This window comes from Podarcis cretensis, assembly GCF_951804945.1.
Source record: "Podarcis cretensis genome assembly, chromosome: Z".
Classification (NCBI taxonomy): domain Eukaryota; kingdom Metazoa; phylum Chordata; class Lepidosauria; order Squamata; family Lacertidae; genus Podarcis; species Podarcis cretensis.
In genome coordinates this window covers 12,363,520-12,386,836 of record NC_137184.1, presented here as the reverse complement: position 1 = coordinate 12,386,836, position 23,317 = coordinate 12,363,520, and the positions used below count along the sequence as shown (strand labels likewise).

Sequence of the window (23,317 nt, the reverse complement as noted above, 5' to 3'; positions counted from 1 at the left end):
GTGTGTTTTCCCCTTTTCATACTTATGACACTGTATGTGCCAGACTCCCAGCTGCAGCATTTTCATTCTGACCTTCTTGCCACCCATGGCTAATCTAGATTTTTGCCTGTGTTCCCTTTCTAGGACTGAGTTTGCCCTGAAAGAAGCCATGTCGACAGGCGGCATGGAGGATGACATCCCTCAGGGAGAGAGGAAAACTGTCACGGACTTCTGTTATCTGCTGGATAAATCCAAACAGCTCTTCAATGGCTTAAGGTCAGTCAGTTTCAGGTGTTTTGTATAGGTAGGGCTTGAGCTGGGGGAGAAACCAACAACTCAAAAATTCTGGAATCTGGCAATCTAGATTCCTTACCGGGAAAAGTTTAAATCTACAAACTGTATTAATTATGCAGATTTTGCATTCCTCGTGTTTTGCACAATTCTAGTTTTGCTAATAACACAGAGCTCTGCAGTATGCTGAATCTCCACTCCAACTCCAGAAACCTTCCTGGATCCACCCCTCTGGCTTCTGAAGCTTTATCTAGAAGTTCTCAAGTGCTTGGCAGCTACCACAAGGATATAATACAGTATGTGATTCAAAATAAGAGATCACCCGAACACCCTCAGTTTCCTGAAGTGTGTACAGCTTACAGGATTCTTGGCGTGGAGCATTGGGTTGCCTGCATACAGAATATATTGTTTTTCCTTGGGAAAAGAGTACATAGCTGACATAAATGAGCAGAAGGATTTGGGGAGATGAAACAGGAGACTGGGCAGTGACTGTGTCCATTGCAGGAACAAGAGCAGGGATTACCAAGTGAGGCCAGATGGGTTTATGTGTGAAGAAACTCAACTTTAAAATGTGGAAGAAAACAATTGGCAGGCTTTTTCTTTTCTTCTTTCTTTAAAGAGCTAGAAGTTATTTCTTTGAAACATCATTTTAGTCAGAGGCTGTGTGTTTGTGGCTTTAGAAACAGCGACCGCCCAAACTCGAGGATTCTGCCAGAGCTGTCAGATTGTCCTTTAGATATCGTGTCTGCTATACAATTGCAAAATCTTGGTGCCTCTGTGTTCTGCCTCCTTAGGGGGACACTTCTATTTTATTCACATTTTTATCCTTCCCTTAAGGATCTCAGAGTGGTATTCATGATTGTTTCTTCCAACCCCATTTTATCCACCCAACCAACTTTCTTTCCCTCTCAGCCTAACCTGTTTCAGAGACAGACATAGAGAATGGCCCAGTTGGCATGTAGGAAGGCACTGTTTTCCATTCTGCCCTGTAGTCATTGCATGGCGCACTGTTTCTGTTCTGCTGCAGTTCATTTTCTATCAAAAATAGTTATTTGTCTCGCTGTCTGCTGTGGCACAATTATGTAACTTGCTTAAATAGTTATGTAAATTATATTGTCATTATGTTATTCCACCCCATTCATTTTAATGCAAAGGAAACACAACGCAAATGGTGGTGGAGGCAAGAATGCAGTCAGTTACGTATCATTTGCAGACTGAAAGCAGCAACAACAGCAAATGCCAATCATATTTGCTGGATTTATATCAATTCCTGAAATGGGATGAATAAGTGAACATTAACAATTTCTGCTGCTGCTTCTGTTTTCATCGGAATTCTCTGATCTCTATTACCCAGTGAGCTTTAGCCAATGATCTGAATCCAGGTCTTCCTACTGTGAGTCTCCCAAAACATTTGGAGGGCCACAAGTTTCCCACCCCTGTGTTGTTTTGAGGAAGGACCACAGCTCAGTGGTAGAGCATCTGTCTTGCATGCAGAATGTCCCAGGTTCAGTCCCTGGCATCTCTAGAAAGAACAAGGACTAGGACAGACCCCCATCCAAAATCCTGGATTGCCTATGGTCCTATGTGTTAAAGACTGATCCTTGGTTATAATTAAATGCAAGTGGAATTTGTAAAGTGCTGAACATACCTCAAACTTTGGTGCATGTGGTATGCTCAAAATGGGCACACACAGCAAGAATTTGTCTCCCATAAACTGCCTCCGCAACCTTGACCAGTTGCTTGCTCCAGTATGATGATCCTGTACCTTCCTGCTTTAGAGCTAATATTCACAAAGAGCTGTGCAAGTAAGGAGAGGGGCAGTGCTTCAAAGCCCACTCTACCTGTTGCTATAACTTCAATGGCAAGCTGAAAAAAACCAAATTAATGAAAAGCAAGATAGTGATCGGCCCTGATGCTGCTTCATTGGCAGGAATCTAAGAGGTGTGCATCCAAGAATCCTCTCATTTAAACTCTTTTATGTCATACTGAATCTGCTTTTCCACTTCCCTCTTTTAGCCAAGGTGACTCTGGCAATTGTTTTATTTTTTTGTGGCTCAAATGTTAAATTCCTCCCTTTCTGCCAGAGGCATCCCTTATGTGAAGCAGCCTCCTATAGGCAGTGGTTGTTGTTTTTGACACTGTCAAGGTCCACCGAGTGGAAGGTAGAAAGAAGGGTCTGTTCTGGGAGAAAGGAGCCAAGACTCTTTAGCAAGCCCCCTTGGAAGCTGCCTGAGAGCTTGGTATAGTGAAATGGTGGAGGTGGTGAACTGCATCTTTTCACAGTTAAGCTTATACCCTACTTTTCCATATGCAGTTCCCTTCTGTCTGAGGTGGTATGACCCAAAACTACCTTCTCATCCTGCATAACCTGAATGAATACATGGCAGCAGAATGAGGTGGTGGAATCTTGAGCTGTTAAGTATTTATGTAAACATCAGTGATGACTGATTCCCATTGGGACTGATAAAGACTGGGAGCTCAACAGTAGATGGAGCCAGAGCCAATAATAGATGGAGCTAGGGCCAACCAATTGTAGTTCTGCTCTCAGCCTCCTGCCTGCTGAGTTCCACAAGGGCATCCCTGAGGCCAAGGAGGATGAATACGGCAGGGAGGTTCTCCTCTGACTGGTTGTGAGCCAGAAGGTAGGTAGGTGGGGGCTAGCTGAGGGTGGACTGAGGTTAGTGGGGCAGTGCCCCCTATTAGCCCAAATGAATGAGGCTCCACTGGTAAGCATGTATTTAAGACTTTATACCACTTTTCAGAGAAGACTGACTCTCAGTATGGTTTATAATCACACTCACAGAAATGAAATATTGAAAACACATAAAATAACCAGTCACATCCTGAAATATATAAGGCAAGATAGCCCATTTCAAACTGAAATCAAACTAACCCCCAAAGGCCTCAGCAAAGAAAAACATCTTTAAGACCCATTTGAAAGAGACTAGAGATGGGCTTTGCCTTGATACCACTTGGAACTGAGTTCCGTAACTGGGTCTCAGCTCCTGATGTCAGGCTTCAGAAGCAGGTTCACGTTATTGAATGTTCCACTACATGATTTTCTTTGTAAATACATGTTATTGAAGTCCCACATCAGAGACAAAGGTTCTTGCCTTGCATGCTTCAAGCTACTTCTCTGCTTGAAGGAGTGAGGTTTTTTTGTCTTGTTTTGCTTTGCTTTGCTTTGTTGTAATGTGATCTCTCTTCCTCCCCTCACAGTGGTACAGTCCATGCTGCGGCCTCATTGCCACTTCATTCAGCTGTGCACACAAAACTGCTTCTTGTAGATGAGCTCTTGAGTGCAGGCATTTATAGTCTTTGCTGTGTGTGTGTGTGTCCTCTAATCATGCATGCACACTGTCTGGTAAAGCAACCTGCCTGCGAGTGAGAGGTGGAGAGGGGAGGGTGTGCTGCTGCAGAATTCCGGCTGTATCTTTTGGCTCAGAAAAACACGAGCCAATACATTTCTCCAGAAATGAAAACTGGAGCAAATGGTACTGTGTTTGACTGGCTCTACAGAGAGCCTGGGCTTAGTGCCTGCAGGCCTGTGGGGATCACTTGGTGTTTGCTGCTCTTGGCGCAGGTTCACTTGCTGGTGCCTGTGGGTAAGCAGCAGTTACCTGAGTTACCGTCTCCCAGGATAATAGGGAGTGTAAGAGCAGGAAGGGGAGGTACAGAGCACCAACCGACCACAACAGCAGTATCTGTTTACAGTGGCGAGTGGCGGGGATTGGATGGTGAATGTCAGTCAATATCCAGCCTGCTCTGGACTGGCTGCTTGCTTTTAGTGTTAGACCAAAAATGTGGAGCGAAATAAATCTCGCCCGTTGCTTTTTTCTTTTTTAAACAATTTTTATTAAAATATTTTCCTTGTTTACAAAAGCACATGCGCTGTCTCTTTTTTCAGCTTGTGTTTTCTACCAGTTACATTTGTTGTGAGACATTGGTGTTATATGCAGTATAGGGTTGGGAAGAAAAGAGGGGTGGACGGGAGAAAGGGGGTGGAGGTAAAGCTTTTGTTCTTTTACTTAGTGTATGTGTAGGGGTTTTGTGTCAGCGTCACTTGGGTAGGTTCTCTTTCTATTCTTGTTATGTTTCCTTGGTGGTGAGAGAGGTTGGGGTGGCCTAGGATGTGGTTGATGGTCTTTGGTTGGGATTTGTTTGTGCTTGTGTGAAGGGGGGGGGTGTTGTTGGATTGAATTGTATGCTGTTTGTGGGTTTGTGTTGTTGGGCTGTGCATGTGATAAAGGGGAGCCATACCAATCCAGCCCATTTCTGACACTGCTTCACTCTGGTCAGTGACCGAAATAAAACAATTCAATCATTCATTCTGACACTGCTTAAAGAACTAGGTTGTAGAACTGAAAGAGATGGTCATGGAGAAACTGCTGGCAAACCCCCAGGGGTCTGGCTGACTTGAGTAATACTTTAATGCTGAATAATTAAGTTCACCCATTCAGCTTTGAAATCAAGTTATATGAGCAAGGACCCACACATTTTAGGGTGGGGTGGGGGAGCTGGGTATCCTGGAAAGCAAAAGAAAGAAAGAAAGATGTATAGTTTCTTTTGACCCAGCCCTGGTGGGAGGATCTGATATCTGATGCTGCGCTGAGCTTTGGAGACACTCAGGTTCCCTTTGAAGCCCAGATGAGATCATGGATTAACCCCAAGACTGCTATGCTCAGAAGGAGGGGAAGCTCTCCTCTGGGTTGGGCTTGGGGTATTTATAAGCTCAGGAGGAGGAGGAGGAAAAGGATGCCCTCATACCTGCTGCATGGAGTGTTTTAGCAGTGGTGTTCACAGTAGTAATTTACCTATGTTCCTATGCAAAAGGTCACAGCTTCAGTCCTAGGCATCTCTAGTTATCTCCTAATCTTTTGTAGGGAAAGAGGCTAATGCATATAGATGCTGATTTTTTTTAAAGGGTCAGGTAATAGGTAATGGGAAAGGCCTCTGTCCATGATCCTAAATTGCTGATGATAGTGAAAGAAGATGGTACTATGCTAGCAGGATAGACAGATGGGAAGCTGCCTATGTTATGCTTTCAGGACAATGTTTTTTTGAATCCTTGGCCAATAAATCTTAGGTTTATGTGCACAATGTGAATTAGCCCATTTTCAAACCAGTCAAGGGTGATCTGATATCTGGTGCAGAATGTGTACGGTTGTAGCAAAAGTAAGCCCTACTCAGAGAAGACCCATGGTAAACTTAAGCCCATGAATTTCAGTGGGTCTTCTCTGAGTAGGACTTAGTTGACAGTAACCCATAATAATTAATGGTGGGTTCTTACTTGTTGTTCTGCCTTCACAACTTGTATTGCAAGCATAATGTTATCCCCACAAGTTGAATTCTGTTAGCATCACCCTTGGAAATAAGCCCACAAAATGTGCTAGTCTGCAATTTGTTTTTCCTTTAACAGACTAGCCTGAAGGGAACTGACTGGCAAAAGAGGGGCAGGTTGCTGAGTGGCCTTTGGCCAACAGCATTTTCTGGGCAAAGGAAAGGAAAGGGGGCCTTCCTGCCTTGATTTCTGTGCTAGGCCCAGAGAAGGGGTAGATTACTCTCGCCCTACTCTGCCAGCCTTCTCATTTGCCAGAATGCTGTTTCTTCTGTCCAGAGCCTGCAAGGCAAGGGCTGAAATACAAGGCTGGTGTTACCCCTCGGCTGGCAGGTCATGTTGACTGTCCACTTTTTCTTCTTCAAGTGGCAAGTGTTAATAATATGTCCATCTTACGTAAATCACTTAGAGGGTTTCCACAATTGCTAAACAAATCCTGTTAAATAAAAAAAATATCCATATTGCACCTTGTTTTCGCTCCTATCCTTCCCCAGGCAAAGTCACAAGCTTAATAATTGTCATTGTTAATATTATTAAAATTTATTACCTGCTCTTCATCCTAAGGTCCCAGGTGGGTTACAACATTAAAATACAATATTAAAACAGTTTAAAACAGAAATAAGGTGGATTCTAAAACTGTAAACCTCAGATGTCGAAAGCTGCAGTAAGGAAGTGTGTCTTCAGCACTCCGACCAGAATCATTATAATGAAGGTGTCAGATGGCCCTCTATGGGGAGGGAATTCTGCAACTTAAGGGCTGCCACATAAAACACCCTCTCCTGTGTCATTGCAAAAAACAACAACACCCCAAGCTTCTGAGAGCAGAGGAACCACTAAGAAGGCCAGCTCTGCCAATCTTAGCACTCAAGGGGATCTCTAGTGAAATAGTTGCAGAGCTGCTCACAATCTTTGTGTTGTTACGGATACTAGCCAGTAGGCATCTTCCACAGCTAGTTTTCCCTGGTTTACTCTGAAATTTGCAGCAAACAGTGTTGTGTTTAAGCTTATCTTGGGGAAGAAAGATCATTTTGTGCTGAATATGGCATGGATTCTTGCAAATTGTCTCAACTGCTCATTAATGACCCTGTTGGTGAGCTACATGTCTGAGACCCCAGTGCTGGTGTAAAAGCAAGTGAGCAGCTCTGTGGGAAAGTGCAAGAGTCTATGGGAAGGTTATGAAAAGCAACCACTTTGTGATCCCATTCCCTATATGTACCCGGTTCCCTGCAGGGCCAAAACAAGCACTTGGGCCACGTATGTTGTTTTCCCTGATGAATAGCCAAGCCTAAGACGCATTGCAGATTCCTTCACCACTCACCCCATAATTGCCTGCATTCTGCAAAGGCTTTTTGTTGCGGCTGCATGCTGGGCTAATAGCTTCTTCCTATTATAAACTGTGAGGAAGCAGGAATTGTGTGTGTGAAAATCAGTGTGCTGAGGAAGAGGGTGTCCCCTCCTACAGCTGAAGTATGTGGTGCATCCTCAGTAGGCTTTGTGCTGTTAATGCTGGACATGCGCCTCCCTTTGTGGGTACCAGTGTTCTTCAAGGAATTTAGGTAGCGTTGGAGAAATTACTAAGGCATTGGCATCAGTAGGCTGCATTGATGCTGTGGGGCCACAGGAAAGGTCCAGAATTTGTTGGTGCAAGTAGAATCTGAATGTTTAAAGGAAGCTTTTTGTAACCCTTCTGGCTGTGAAAGATGTGTGTGGATGATACCTACTGAAAGCTCAGAAGGTAGAAAGCTGCTGCCCATCAGATTTCTTTCTAGGCCTGTGTGTTAAAAGTACAGGTGACTCCCCATTCATGTTGTGGGCTATGTTATGCGCTCCATGCACAAAAGTGAAATGTGCATAAGCGGGGAGCATCCTGGAGAGTCCTCATGGGTCATGAGGAGACCCTCCCCAGAGCCTGAAGATGACTGTAATCTGTCTCCATAGTTGGAGCCAGTAAATGCTTCTGGATACCAGTTGCTGGAAACAATAGGGAGGGGAGAGTGCGTCTCTTGTGCCCAGGTCCTGCTTTCAGGTTTCCCACAGGCATCTAGTTGGCCACTGCGAGAACACGATGCTGGATAAGATGGGCCATTGGCCTGATCCAGCAGGCTTTTCTTATGTTCTTAAATTATATACCAGATAAGTGGATAGAGTATTTCATTCCCTTCCAAGAGGGGAGGCGATTGTTTCCTAAGCTTGAATGGTGCTGATTTTAAGAATGGGAGGGGACTTGCTGTGTCTTGTGAATAGGTTTGGAAGTACTCAAGGCCGTGCCTGTGAGTTTTGTCAGCGAGATTTGCATGCCAGAAATTTTAACCAGGGACCTGTTGTTGAACATGGTCACTCACATATTAAAGTATGTTATTGATAAGCCTATGGGAAGGTATATCTTGATACCTAGGAAACCAAAGCTGCTGCTGTTATAAGTTCTTTTTGGTGAAAGTAGTGGGACAAATGCCATTTTATTTATTGATAAATAAAGCCTACTATTAATGGGGTATGAAGTATAGTATGTGACATCTTTAGAAGAATACAATACTAGCAAGGAGGATCTTAATCTTCCCCCTCACTCCAAAATCTATGTTTTTAATGACAAAAATGACCCACAACCCCAATCTTGGATGGATATGTATATAGGAACATAGCAACTGCCTACTCTGTGTTGCTCAGGAATTCTTAGAAACAACAAAAAACAATCCATGCCGTGTTGAAATCAGTGGTTTAAATCAGTGCAGTTTTGAAAGGCTCCACCTATCATCTTGATTCAGAATGGTGCCCAATTCCGTTCAAGCATAGATGAAAACCTGCTGCTGCTTCTCAGGAACCATTGTGCCAAATTTAATTTGCTTTGCATTTGGACACCACCTTCAGAGGTGTCCAAATGCAAAGCAAATGGACAGTTTTCCATAATGTAAAGTGGATACATGAATCTTAGCGTTAGGATTATGAGGCAGGCATGATGAGATAAGTAGCACCAGGTTGTCTCTGGACTGTCTCTTCCCACAGTGAATGCCCCTCCTCCTTTCTTCCCTGCTTGGTAACATGGACTCTTCCTATTGGCTCTCTTGCAGAGACTTGCCTCAGTATGGGCAGAAGCAGTGGCAATCGTATTTTGGGCGGACCTTTGATGTTTACACCAAGCTCTGGAAGTTCCAGCAGCAGCACCGGTAAGAGCCAACTCTGCATCGAGATGGCTGCCTACCTCTTCCAGGAACACGTGGGCCAGAGTGGTGTGTGTGATGGTGCCAGTTGGCTAGGTTGCCCAGGCCACCCTCCTTTCCTGGGCAAGAGAGCCTTAAACAACCCTCAGAAAAATAGAGCATTAACTCAATGGAGAAAATACAATTCATAGTTCAAGTTAACTGCTTTTTCCTGTCATGGAATCATAGAATTGTAGAGTTGGAAGGGACCTTGAGGGTCATCTAGTCCAACTCCCTGCAATGCAGGAATCTGAACTAAAGTATCTGTGACAGATGGCCATCCAGCCTCTTATTAACCTCCAAGGAAGGAGAGTCCATCACCTCCTGAGGGAATCTGTTCCACTGTAAAACAGCTCTTGCTGTCAGAAAGCTCTTCCTGATATTTAACCAGAATCTCCTTTCTTGTAACTTGAATCCATTGGTTTAGGTCCTACAGTGCAGAGCAGGAAATAGCTTGCTCCATCTTCCATGTGACAGCCATTTTTAGCTATTGAAGATGTCTGTCCTATCTCCTCTCAGTCTCCTCTAAGCCAGGCTAAATATACCCAACTCCTGCAACTGTTCCTTATAAGGCTTTGTTTCCAGAGCTTTGTTCATCTTGGTTGCCCTCCTCTGAACATGTTCCAGCTTGTCGATGACCTTCTTAAATTGCAGTACCCAGAATTGGACACAGTACTTGACCAAGGTAGAATAGAGCAGAAGTATGACTTCCCTTGTCGTTCATCTTCTCTCACAGAGTAGGTAGTTATTTGTTGGAAGCTAGGAATCTGTATGAAACACTCTCAGCACCTCTGCCAAACTACAATTCCCAGAAATGTCTGTGGGGAGGAGGGGATACTATGCCAGTTAAATTGGTAGAAGCATGTAGTATATAAATGCCCCTTGAGGTGGTGGTGGGGGGCAGGGAGAAATGTTGTTATCAGCAAATGAGCTTAATATTGCCTTCTGAGAGTTTGAGGATTTCTCAGGGAATTAATGCAACATTTCTTGACTGGTTCCAGAATTATTATTGACAATCTTGGGGGGAAATGAGTACACTATCCATGAGAGAATGGATGACTAAAATCTGGGGCATAGTATGTATGGTAAAGCTCACACTTATAATCAGAACCAGAGAGGGAAGACAGCAAGATAATGGAGAAAGGAGTCTCATTATAATGTACTGGAGCAATAATTGTGTTGCTTGGAACCTTGTAATATTGATCTGCTGTATTTGATTTTGGTACATAAATATATCCTGCTATGTTCAGTTCTAGGTATTCCTTTTATTTTGGGCACTCAGTATTATATTTTGTTATTTTTAATTAATATATATGTATGTGTATAAACATATAGAACGTGACACTCTCCCTTTCTTCTCCGCAAAAATAAAGGCAAGTTCTGGACAATCGGTACGGATTAAAGCGCTGGCAAATTGGCGAAATCGCTTCCAAGATTGGGCAGCTTTACTACCACTACTAGTAAGTGACAACCCTTCCTGGATGCAGTGTGTGTGTGTGTGTGTGTGTGTGTGTGTGTGTGTCTGTCTGTCTGTCTGTCTATCTATCTGTCTCTCTGTCTCTCTGTCTCTCTGTCTCAGTCTCTCTGTAGTGAAAGTCTTGCTGGCCTTAGCAATTAAGAGTGGCAAAAAGTTCAGTGGAATGTCAGAAGTGCCAGGAGGACTACTGTGAGACAGACAGTCTTCTCAGCCAAGGGCAGGAGGGGTACATGTTCATCCAGCAGAGCACTGAGCCCTTTGTGTTTCTTCCCACACAGCCTTCGCACGTCTGAAACCAGCTACCTGAATGAAGCCTTTTCCTTCTACTCTGCTATCCGCCAGAGGTCTTACTACTCCCAAGTCAACAAAGAAGACAGGTCAGGCCATGCCTCAGTCTTGTGAGTTTTTTGCAATTTAAAAGCAAGAAGTGCTGGATTGTCAAACTTGTGTGACTTGGCAGCTGGTGGGAAGCCACTTTCAGTTCAGTTGGCATCCCTTGGCTACCCGTGTGTCTCCTCCCTTGAGGTGCAGGTGTTGGCAGGAGCAGGAATGGGGGAACCTGTGGCTCCTCAGATGTCATTAGACCGTAATGCCCATCAAGCCCCAGCTGGGGTCTGGGGTGAAGGAGTTGCAGTTCAGCAGAATTTGAAGGGCTACAAGTTCCCTATCCCAGATGAGTCATAGGCAGCTGTTGAATGAGGGGCCAGGAGTAGGAGCCAAGTGAGTCAATCAAGGAAGAAGCCAAGACTTTATGTGAGCCAGATCCAGGAGAAACCTATTATTATCCAAAACTGTAGCACATGGATACTCGTGGCTCTCCATTTGTTCTTAGACTCCAGATTATTATTGTTATTTCAAAGTTTGTATCCTGCTTTTCACCATCTAGGTCTCAAAGCGGCTTACAACAAGATAAGCTATACCATATACATAATTTAAGAACTAAATTAAACCACCGACAGTTAAAACCTAAAGAAACTAAAAAGAAAAAAGAAAGTAATGCAAAACATCCAAGAAGCATTCAGGGTGCAGTGGCCTCCTGAAACATAATGGTCTTGACCAGGTGTCTGAAACTCAGTAGGGACAGTGCCTGTCTAACTTCTTGTGGGGAGTTCCATAGAGTTGGGCCCACAACACTGAGGGTGCAGATCCTTTTTGGCATTGAGTTGTTGTTTTGGTTTCTCATCACTGCTCATTCAGGAATCTTTTATAAGCCCTTCCTGTTGAGGAGAGCCAGTTACCACCCTGGCTTGGTGGAGCCACGTGGGTATTTAGGAGCCCATCACTGCCCAGGGTACTGCTTCCATCTGTAACACATCCCCCTTTCCAGCAGATGTAACATTCCAGCCTGTGAATGAACAGGGTTTCCAGAGCGTTCTTCAGAAATATGCTTTATCTCTGCTCAATGTTCCAAAGCAATGTCCCCTCCAACACTTTAGCGAGCAAGTAGATAAAGAGAAAGAAAAGACATAAATACATGGAATAATGAGTAAGGCAACTCTGTACTTGGGAAAAGAACTTAGGGTAAAAGCAAGAACCCCAAGCCAAGTGCCACAGTAGATATCTTTTGGATGATATGCGTGTCAAGCCGGCTTTACAAGCCCAATTTTCCAGAGTCATTTGGGAAATAAGATCCTATTAACTAATTACAGTATAGATAGGGTGAACCCAGAGAATCAGCAACTTGCTGCAATCAGCCCTTTGGAACTGTCTTCCCTATTATGGCTGTTTACTTTTAAGAAAAGGGCTGCTGCTGTGATGTTTTTTATTTTAATGATCTTTGTGTGTGTGTGCGTGTGCATGCGAGTGCACCAAAATAATACAGTTTTTAACACACACACACACACACGTGTATTCTACTAACGCTTAATTGTTTTTTGATGATTGCTTTTTAATATGTTTTTAGCTGTTTCTGTTTTAGTTGTCATCCGCCTTGAGTCCCATTAGGGAAAAAGGCGGAGTATAAATAAATACAGCAGCAGCAGCAGCAGTAATAATACCCCTGGTGGGCTTTAATGCAGGGGAAGCAGAATACAAAACTGTAGGTTCCCGACAGGAGCCCCAGTGGCTGCTGCAGAGAGGGTGAAGGGCTTGGGAACTTTGACCTGGAAGCCCCTTCCCAGCCAAACATGCCTTAACGCTAGCTGCTTTGGAGAATAGTGTTTTGGAAATACCTGTCTGATATCTTCATCAGAGGTGTGAAACCAGTCCTGGGGTGCTCTTTGCTAGGGATCGTCTACATGAGACTCCAGGATGCCAGGATGCCTGCCACTACCTTCTATGCCACCCACAATAGGTCTTAGGGAATATCTGTTCAAAAACCCACAATGCATGATGATAAACTGCGAGAAATGTCACAACAACACTGGGCACAAACTTGGGACTTCAAACATCTTGCAAGGTGCTGCCAAAAAGAGGGCCCTCCCTCCTGTTTTAGCAAGGGGTTCCCATGCAAGCCCTTTCCTGGTTCAGGAAGGGGTTTTCATGCAATCCTGCTAAGTTTGAGCAGGATTTAACTTCTCATCAGCTGAAGAGTGGGAGGTTATTTATTTATTTATTTATTGATTGATTGATTTTATTGATTTTGTATACTGCCCTTCACCTGAGGATTGCTGAGTGGTTTATGGTAGAAAAACATTGCAGGATTTAACCATACCTCCCACCATATGTTGTCACTAGTGATGCCAGCTGATGGGGTGGCTGGGTAGGCATGGTTTGGGGAATACAGCCTTGGGGGCCAAGACTGAAGCTTACCTGATTCTTTTCTTAAGGGATATAAACTTTCTTCTTACATGCTCTAAATCCAGCCATTTTGTTCCTTTCTGTCAGAAGCTGGATTTAGTAACAGAGGAACCTGTCTTATTTCAAGCCTATTTGTCGATCTCACTGGCCGTGGCTTTTCAGGGTCTCAGGCAGGGAAAAGTATTTCCCCATCTGCAGCCACCTGAGTCGTTTGGCTGGAAGTGCCAGACATTGAATGTGGGACCTTCTGCATGCAAATCCTGTTCTCTAGAGCTATGATCCCTCCCATTGGCCAGATAGCTGTGCTGGCAGGTAGTAAAGAGGCACGTAGACCTCCAGAGTAAATTATCTCTGGTCCTCCAAGCACTTGTCCTCTCAAGCTCCAATAATTCTACATGCACTGAAAGTGAAATATTTTCTGCCTATACTACAGCCGTGATTAAAATCTAACATGGGCATCACTTGATATTCCTTCACAGGAGCCATGTTCCTCTTCATTTCTCTTCCATCTACTAAATAATTTTCCCTTCTCCAATTTTCTTTCCTCTTTTTTTTCTTCCCTCCCAGGCCTGAACTGGTAGTTAAGAAGCTGCGTTATTATGCACGATTCATTGTGGTTTGCCTTTTACTGAACAAAATGGATGTCGTCAAGGATCTTGTAAAGGTAAAACCAATAGTACCATTGTGATGTGTGTAGTTAAGACTTTGCACATGCTCCAAGGAGCTCGGAGCCTTGTATTAGCTTTGCAACAACCATGTGAGTGCATGTTAAGTTGAGGATGGCCAGAAAGCATTTGTGCCTGGCTTTTCCCCCACTGAAGCTCAGCGCTCTAATCACTATGCCACCTTGACTGTCTAATAGCAATTCCCAAATTCTGTGCAGTGAGAAATTAATGGAAGGGTCCTGGAATCTCAGGGTATCCATCCATGGAGGAGGCTGTTTGTTGTGTTGCTGTATGAATCATTGCCCTATTCTTGTTTGCTTCCAGTCAGCCCCTGCCTTGGTGCAGATAGTACTTTGGGTATAAAGTGCAGTTGGATTACTCCCGCCCAGAAACCAATGTCCCCACTGTGGAAGGACATGTGGATCCAGAATTGGCCTCCACAGTCACTTATAGTTAAAGCTATGGTCGTATAGTTAAAGCTATGGTTTTCCCAGTAGTGATGTATGGAAGTGAGAGCTGGACCATAAAGAAGGCTGATCGCCGAAGAATTGATGCTTTTGAATTGTGGTGCTGGAGAAGACTCTTGAGAGTCCCATGGACTGCAAGAAGATCAAACATATCCATTCGGAAGGAAATCAGATTGTGACAGATTGTGAAGCTGAGGCTCCAATACTTTGGCCACCTCATGAGAAGAGAAGACTCCCTGGAAAAGACCCTGATGTTGGGAAAGATGGAGGGCACAAGGAGAAGGGGACGACAGAGGTCAAGATGGTTGGACAGTGTTGTCGAAGCTACCAGCATGAATTTGACCAAACTGCAGGAGGCAGTGCCTGGCGTGCTCTGGTCCATGGGGTCACACGACTAAACGACTAAACAACAAGTCACTTACGGACTCATTGTTAATGGAAGACATTGTTTATGGAAGACAATCTTACTTGGCTGCAAGTGATCACCAAAGAAGAAAGAAGAAGCAGCCTCAGAACTGCCCACTCTTAGGATTAGATGGCTTTTCTGGGCTTTCTTCTTTTTCCAATTAGGTTTTTGGCCGCTCTCTCCCTCTCAGTTTTTCCTCTTTCAGGGTTGTTATGCAAGTTATGCAAGTACAATAGTGCATGTAGAAACATCGGAGACTGGAGTAATGATTCTGGTATACTGTAAAGGCATAAACCTCTCCAAGTGTAAGAGGAAGCAGCAGTGATTCCATTATTAATTTGAAGTGGTGGTGAAGTTTGTCTTGCCTGTATAAAAATATTATCGGGCACATATTCTATGATGGGGTCTGGTCTGCAAGCTTCATTCAGGTGGCCCACAGCATGTTTGCAGGAGCAGCAGTTGTGAATGGAGGGTGCAACTTACTGCTCTGTTGTTCTCAGAACTCAGCAGTTCACCTGGAAGCCAGGTGGTATGGACCTGAAGTGATGGAGAGGAAGAGGCACTTGAAAGGAGTGGAAAGCAGTGGATTTAATAGAAGGCTGGATTTAAGGAGTTCATTCTTGATTAAATTAAAAATCATCTAGCATAGTGCATTATTATTATTATTATTATTGTTATTATTATGGTTATTGTTACATTTATGTCCCACAATTCCTCCAAGGAGTTCAAGGTGGTGTACATAGTTCTTCCTCTCTCAATTTTATCCTCACAACAGCTCTGTAGGTTAGACTAAGAGACTATGACTGGTCCAAGGTCACCCAGTGAGCTTTGTGGTCAAGTGGGGCTAGAACTCTGGTCTCCCAGGTCTTAGTCTAGCACTCTAACTGCTACACCACACTGGCTCTGCATTACAATAGCTACACAGTAATTAAGAGATCTGCCAACACCCATAGCACTTTCCAAGTAGTTGCAGGTTGGGGGAGTGGAAGTTTGGGAACCACTGCTCTGTGAGAACAGTTGTACATTTGAGAATATGATAGCTCAGAGCCGAGATGCATAATATGGTGAATGAAGACGAATCAGAGAAGCTCAGACCAAAGAATACACAGAGCCTTTGAAAAAAGTACCAATCAAGATCTGCCTGAATATGAGAGTAGAATGGTAAAGTGAGAGGCAGCAGATAATGAAATGGAAAGGACCTTCACACAGGTGGCTGGAGGAGTGGAACAAACAAATGATTAAGTTGTGATCCTGGAGGAGGGGAATGAAACAGACATTAACAGACATTAAGAAACATCTTGAGATGGCGGAGATAGAGCTGAGAGAGAAATGATCCTGTGTACAAGTTGGAATGAATTCAAAGGAAAAAGCTACCAAGCCTGTGCCAATTCTCTTGGGGGGGAAATGGAAGGAACTTTTTTCCAAATTAGGACGGAAAATCATGCCCAACAGGAAATGGGATTGGAAGATATGGAACTGGATACGAATTAATTAATATACAACAAATGGATAACTATGGATTATTATCCTTATAGTGGATGTTGGGTTTTTATTTTTGTTTTTGAGATAAGGTCAACATACCGGATTGGAAGAAGACTATTCTAGGCATGTAGTGATAATAACAACTGGGAGCCCCTTTCGGACTTTTTTGTGGAAATGAGAATGAACTTGTGTCTGGGGTTGAAGATTGGGAAAACATCATCTAGCTGAATGCAAAACAGCTGGATATTATCATGGAATAGAGCTAGATACCATCCTGCAGTGAACGCTTTGAATCAGAAGTTCTCACCATTCTTTTTATGTTTTATTATCTTTTTCTTCATCTAGTTTTCCTTTTCCTTTTTCATTTTATCCACTATGCTTTTGCTTATTTTTCATTTTATTCATTATGTCCTCTACTCTGGCTTAATGAGGTTGGAAGGTGTTGGTTGGCAGGTGAAAGACCCTGCGTGAGATGCAGGGAAGGGAAGATCTCCCAGGGTTGGAGGCTGGGAGAAGAAAGGGAAGCTCCCAGGTGAGATAGGAAGGGTGACAAGGGTTAAGGATCTACCTTTGGGAGAGGGCTTTTTTCATCATCCACCCACCCCGCTTGCTCTTTTTCTTTTCTTTCTCTCTTTTTTGTTTTTGTTTTTGCTTTTACTTTTATTTAGATTAGTTTGATTACTTTGTTTTTTATTATATTGTATGTTGAAAAATTTCAATGATGATGATGATGATGATGTAGCACAGCTTACTAGGAAGCGGAAATGTGCCTACCAGCGTGGATGTGGCCGTGCACCATGGATCCTTGCTTCCTCACCTCTAGTTTACTGCTGTTACTGCTTCCCTGAACACTCTAAACAAATTTTTTTTGAGCATTGCCACATGTTTGCTTACTTACTGCACATGCCTACTCACAAAATCTAATCAAGTTAGCCCCCTGCCCAAAGCAGCACTAAATCATCTCATTTGTTGCTCTCTGTGCTTTCTAGGAATTGTCAGATGAGATTGAAGACTACACCCACCGCTTCAACACAGAAGACCAAGTGGAGTGGAATCTGGTTCTCCAAGAGGTGGCTGCATTTGTTGAGGTGAGGACTTAAAAGTGAATTGCTGCATTTTCTTTTCTTTCTGAAAGAGCTCAGTGTCTTCCCAGATCTTGACTCATATCCTACATCTTCTGCGACAATCCTCAGGCAAAAGGGGCATTTAGCTCAGTGTTCTGTCTTCTACAGTAGCTAGGCAAATCCCCTAAGAAATTGGCAAGCAAAGGATGATGGAGTGTTCCCATTTGTTTCCAACATTGGGTAGTTAAAGGCTGCTGCGGAATATGTAGGCCCCTAATTCTTACAACTAACACCTCTTGTCTTCTTTTGTTAATTGGTATCTTTAGCAAGCCATCTGAGCTAGTTACCATTAGTAGTTTGCTATTCTGGGAAGCAAAGTTTTTGTTTAAAAGGCAAACCACACACCCATGCTTCTAGTTCTCATTGTTTTAGTGAGAAGTTTTTAAACGCTGAAAGAAACGGGTGTAGGGATCAGATGGGATTACCATGAGGAATTATAAAATATACATCAAGCCATCGTGTCCACGATGAAAGCATTGTGTTGACTGGGTTTGATATATTGATGATAATTTCTGATTAAATCCCATAAGATTCTACATTCATGCCCTTTTCATGCCCTTTTGACTCTACTGCCCATTTCTCTCTCCTCACGTCACGTACACAGCAGTACACAGCAGTTGCTTCGCCAGGCAGGCTTCCTGGGCCATAAAAGATAGTGGGCAAGTTCTTTGATGTAGTTTCTTATATATACAGTGGTGCCCCGCAAGACGAACGCCTCGCAAGACGGAAAACCCGCTAGACGAAAGGGTTTTCCGTTTTGGAGGCGCTTCGCAAAACAAATTTCCCTATGGGCTTGCTTCGCAAGACGAAAATGTCTTGCGAGTTCCTGCGGGTTTTTTTCCTCCCCCCCCCCTTTTCTAAGCCGCTAAGCCGCTTATCAGCTGATCCGCTAAGCCGCTAAAAGCCGCTAATAGCGCTAATCCGCTAAGCCGTCAATGGGCTTGCTTCGCAAGACGAAAAAACTGCTAGACGAAGAGAATCGCGGAACGGATTCTTTTTGTCTTGCGAGGCACCACTGTAATCTTGAAATGTTAATCTTGGAGCCAGGAAACAGATCTCACATGAAGGTGGTAGTGATCTGGTCTTTCTGGCCATCCTTCTTATCATGTTTATTTCTCAGCTCTGGGGTTGCCAGATGCACCCCTTTGTAGTTCTCAACATATTTACCCCAAAATATATGCATGCTAATTAGTGTTGTAGTGTAACTTTTTCCCCACGTGGGGTTTGATGAAATGCTCAGAGGAAATATGATTGGTTCTTACGAGCACTGTGTAAAAGATTATTTTGCTAATAAAATGGCCTGGGGAGGGGTGTGGTTTACGCACTTTTCTCCAAGAGCCTTGCTGGTCAAAGCCTCGTGTCTTGATTTTTAATCAGGGTCCAATCCTTCCTTTACTTTGCAAATGCAACAACGGGAGGGCATCATCTTCCTTCTGTGCCTTCAAGTCATCTCCTACTACTCATTCCCCCTCCTAGTAACTCACCTATTGCTTCTATATTGTCCTTTGCTTTTTCCAAATAGGAACAATTGCTTTCATAGTGTTAGAAAAAGTAAATTCAGCAACATTATACAAGGGAAGCAACATCACTCACTGGTAGAACATCTGCTTTGCATGCAAAACATCCCACATTCAATCTATTTCCAGGGATGTCCCCTGTCTGAGACCATAGGGAGTCATGACCAAAGAGTGTTGGCAATACTGAGTTTGATGAGCCAATGGTCTGACTTGGTATAAGGTAGCTTCCAGCGTTCCTAAGATAATATAAATTTTGCCAGCATGTATGTGTATATATACAAAAAACAGAATTATTTATTCCTGAGTGGGAAGGAATAGTATGCAAGAGCCCTACTCATAAGCCAAATCTTGTGAGGGAAATATGTATAATTAAGACTAGAATCTTGCAGGGAGCATTCCTTTGATCACAGCTGCTCTTATTACTCCTGGACTTTCCAAAGCTCGCAGTAATACATCAGAGGCTGATTTGCAGTTCACCTGGTGCTGCTCCATCCTCATGGTAAAGTGAGTCTTCTCCAAAAGAAACAAGCTTAGTACAGGATAATTGGCAAACAGAATCCCAAATCACAGGGGCAGTTAGCATTAGTGTTAACCTGCTCCATTGCCCCTTTCATCCAGCTTAATGTCGTTGGCTTTATGCGAAAGAGCTTCTGAATTTCTACACACCCACACACTCCCAGCAGAATATTTGGGGAAATACGAGGCTTGCTAATTGCTTGTTCTTTCGTTGTTGTGTTTTTATTACTTCCAGCAAGGCTTAACCTGAGTCCAGATAATTCATGCCAGGGACCCTCATTCTCATGCCTGTCTCCCTTTCTTTCCAGGCAGACCCTGTGATGGTGTTGAATGATGACAACACCCTTGTGATCCTCTCCAACCGCCTCTCTGAAACGGGAGCCCCTCTGCTGGAGCAGGGGATGATCGTAGGGCAGCTGACTCTCGCAGATGCACTTATTATTGGAAACTGCAACAATCAGGTGGGATCCTGTACACAAGCCTTTCGTCCCATGTCACAAGTGGGGTCATTTTATATCAAGCAATCCAACTTTTTTACCTCATGTCATCCAGTTTTCTTAATACTTTGTACTCTTGTTGAATGATCAAAACTAAATTTAAATCCAAAATTTTAGCTTTTTATTTCATCCCTTTTTTGAGTTATGAGGGTTTGAAATTAAAAAAATAAATGACAATTTTGGCTTTGTCGGACTACACAAAAACCTTAAAAGCTCAGTCCAGCATTGAGAAACTGAAAACACCAATCTCTTCAGAACTTCATGGGCTTTAATATGAAAGGTCACAAGATGTACTTATTTTAAATTTAAGTTACAGAATTTAAAATTTTAAAAAGTGATTAAAAAAATTAATGTGCATCACACCTGGCACACATTCACCAGATCTTGTAGAGAACATGCACATAAGCTGTCTGTGAAGAGGGAGTTGTGCATATTTCCCAGTCAGTATACATAATCTCCAGCAGGACTTGGGAAATGTATATATATCGCCTAACGTGTGTGTGCGTGCGCGCGCGCACACACACACACACACACACACACACACACACACACTATAGGAGATTTATCAAACTGGAAAAGTTTGGCCACTGAGAGTGCTTCTACTTTTGCCAGCTTGGACATCATGCTGAATCGTGGTTCATTTTCCATAATCATGGCTCAGTGTTATGTCTGAATTGAACCAATCTTTGTCCCCAGGGATGAACGTGGTCATCCAGGCTGCACAGAGTGTAGAGCACAGGTGCATAAAGCAGCCCTTGACACTTCCTACCACCCACATTTCTTTTAAACAAACTAGGAGGAAAATCTCTGCTCAAGGCCCTGGAGAGAGTCATTGCAGGTCAGAAACGGATGGCACCGAGCTGAAAGAACCATTGATCAGGCTCTGTAAAGAGATGCTGATTAATTTATAAAAGTCACACATGTTAAAATCACAACTTGAGCTTTAAAAAGCCTGTTGCCATGTTGCAAGCTGCATTATCCATATGAACAGGCTTTAAAAAATAATGAGACAAAGGTTTGACAAACATAATTGGCTTTCTAATATAGCAGAGGTAGCCAACAAGGCACTTTCCAAATGTTGCTGGACCCCAACTCCCATCATCCCTAACCAGCATGGCCAGTGGTAAGGGATGATGGGAGTTGAAGTCCAATGACATGCAGAGGGCACCATGTTGGCTACCCCTGTACTATAGCATAAAGTATCTATGGCTCCCCCAAAGAATTCTGGGAATAGTAGTTTAATGAGGGTGCTATGAAGTATACTGAAGATCCCTAACACACACACACACACACCCCTATAATTTTTAGAATTAACTATGAAGAGAGAGTGGTAATGATATAGGCCCTCAACAGTAATTTTAAGCATAATTTTTGAAAAGGGCTCTGGGCTTCTCCCTGCATTACCTTTATGACTGTGTTCTGCCAGTTTTCTAGACTTTTTAGAGGATGAATGTTTTGCTCCTTTATATGGCTTTATGATTTGACTTTTAAATACGTATATTCTGGTACTATTTTTAGTATTTTGCACTGCATTGTGCTTCTATTGTAATAATTGTAAAGTGGTATGCAAGGTTTCATTTTTTGTTTTTTTTTGTTTTTAAAAGCTGATACAGACACATACTTACTTGGTAGCTCAAAAGACTTTCATTTCCAGCACTAATGGATGAAATTACACATAATTTGAGCTTTCAACAAGGACTAGAAGTTCCAGACCTTTTTTATAAACGACTTGACATTTCTTGATTACATATACAGCAGAGCCATCATTTTCAAGGCAGCCATTGTCACAAGCCTGACCCATCTGGAACTATACTTGACAGTCAAATAATGCTTAATATTCTTTCTTTATGTGAGGACACATTTTATTCTTACTCCCCACCCCCACTCCAATGACCTGGACCTCATTACTTTAAAAACCTATATGTAACTGTACTTATTCTATGTGCTTATTTTATGGTTTGGCTTTTTATGTTTTAATTTCCATCTGTTATGTAATTATTCTTGCCTATTTATATACAATAAAAAAATTTTTAAAAAAATTTACCCACCAGAAGTGGCTTTCATTATCCTAAAAACCTTTAATTTGCAACTGTGTCTCTGGTAGGTGAAGTTCAGCGAGCTGACAATCGACATGTTCCGGATGCTGCAAGCTCTGGAGAGGGAACCTATGAACTTGGCATCACAAATGAGCAAGCCAGGGCTGCAGGCAAGTCCCCTCGTCTTTCAGCCCTGCACTCACCAGGCGAGGCAGTGGAAATTTATTTTAACTTTGGTTTGAGATCAGTTGGAATTGCATGTTGAGCTAATTGTATAGATCTGAGGGGCAGCTGTGCTGAGATGAAAAATCTATAACCTCCTTTCTTTTAGTTACATATGCTGCTTGTTTCGTTCTTTTTTTATATAGGAGACAACCGAAAAGCCAGCAAGAAGGGAAAACCCTCACAAGTACTTGCTGTACAAGCCAACCTTCAGTCAGCTGTACACCTTCTTGGCTGCGTCGTTTAAGGTTTGTGCCAAAGGAGGAGGTGCCTCTTTCTGGTGATAGAATATCCCAAATAGTGAAGGCTCATCCTATAGGTTGCCCCACCAACCTCAGTCTGCCATGAGTCAGCCAGCATCTTCCTGCCTTCTTACTTGCAACCACTCTTGAGGGGGGGGAGAGCTGCCTGTCAGCTCCTTCATCAGTCTCAGTGTATTCCCTTGAATAACTCAGGCAGGGATGAGAATGGGAGCAAAACTAGAATTAGGAGGTTCTACCTATTGTTGGCTCTGGCACTATCTACTGTTGGCCTCCATGCCTTCCGCCCCACCAGCCACCACTACTCCTAAAATACCATTTTGCCGAGTCAAAATGCAAGTGAGCAGGTGTGTCTCCTGAGAACAAAAGGTGTTTATGGAGCGCATTGAAATGAATAATGACAAATTTAAAAAATACCATCATTGCTATGAATTGAATTTTATTCATCTGTTTAAACTGTTTTATACACCTTTGCTTTGGAGAGCTCAAGGCAGCAAGCAACAGCAATTTAATTTTCAAATTACCCTGCAGTGAACGCTTAAAGCAGCAGTGTAAGACAATTGAATACAGCAGCAATAAAAAATTATTCACAAAACCAAAGGCAGTTTCAAATTGGGGGGGGGGGACGGACGGACAACCACCACCACCACCATTAGATAAGGGAGCAGTTTCCAGCCCAAATGTATTTCTAAAGAGAGATATTTTTTTTATACCAGACTATTAAAGGCTACTGCAAGAGGAGATGAGGCAGGTTTCCCTCAGAGTTTGTACAGTTGGACACAAATTTAGAATTAGGAAGAGGAGAGATAAAGAGAGGCTGTTTCGCCTCTTCCAGAGATGGGTGGGTTGAAAGAGGGATTGTTGTTCTTGGTTTATATACAGTCATCCTGACTTAAATAGGTTTTTGTAATAATTTAATAAGGACTGTCAAACCTATTTGAACAGAAGCAAGAGCAAGACAAAAGAGGTTTCTTTGAGCATTGCCTGGAGGTTGGCAATGATTTTTTTTAATAAAAAAGTTGAAAGTGGCATATGAGTGAGATGCGTCACTTCCGTGTTGCTTTGCCCCCTCCCAAGCATTCATTCATTCATTTAGCAGTATATGCC

General features: G+C 43.1%; 1 protein-coding gene across 3 annotated transcripts in view; it reads left to right on the top strand.

The window, feature by feature from the left end:
- Window positions 1–23,317, top strand: part of SCAI (suppressor of cancer cell invasion) — an 89,776-nt gene that overhangs the window by 47,278 nt on the left and 19,181 nt on the right. For 2 of the 3 annotated variants that reach the window (XM_079962089.1, XM_079962091.1), the window contains 9 exons: window positions 124–255; window positions 8,674–8,769; window positions 10,176–10,262; window positions 10,558–10,677; window positions 13,586–13,682; window positions 17,028–17,126; window positions 19,504–19,656; window positions 21,797–21,898; window positions 22,097–22,198. In XM_079962089.1, the coding sequence (XP_079818215.1) occupies window positions 124–255; window positions 8,674–8,769; window positions 10,176–10,262; window positions 10,558–10,677; window positions 13,586–13,682; window positions 17,028–17,126; window positions 19,504–19,656; window positions 21,797–21,898; window positions 22,097–22,198 (988 nt within the window). The remainder of the gene's footprint in view (window positions 1–123; window positions 256–8,673; window positions 8,770–10,175; window positions 10,263–10,557; window positions 10,678–13,585; window positions 13,683–17,027; window positions 17,127–19,503; window positions 19,657–21,796; window positions 21,899–22,096; window positions 22,199–23,317) is intronic. The other variant, XM_079962090.1, reaches the window with a different exon arrangement.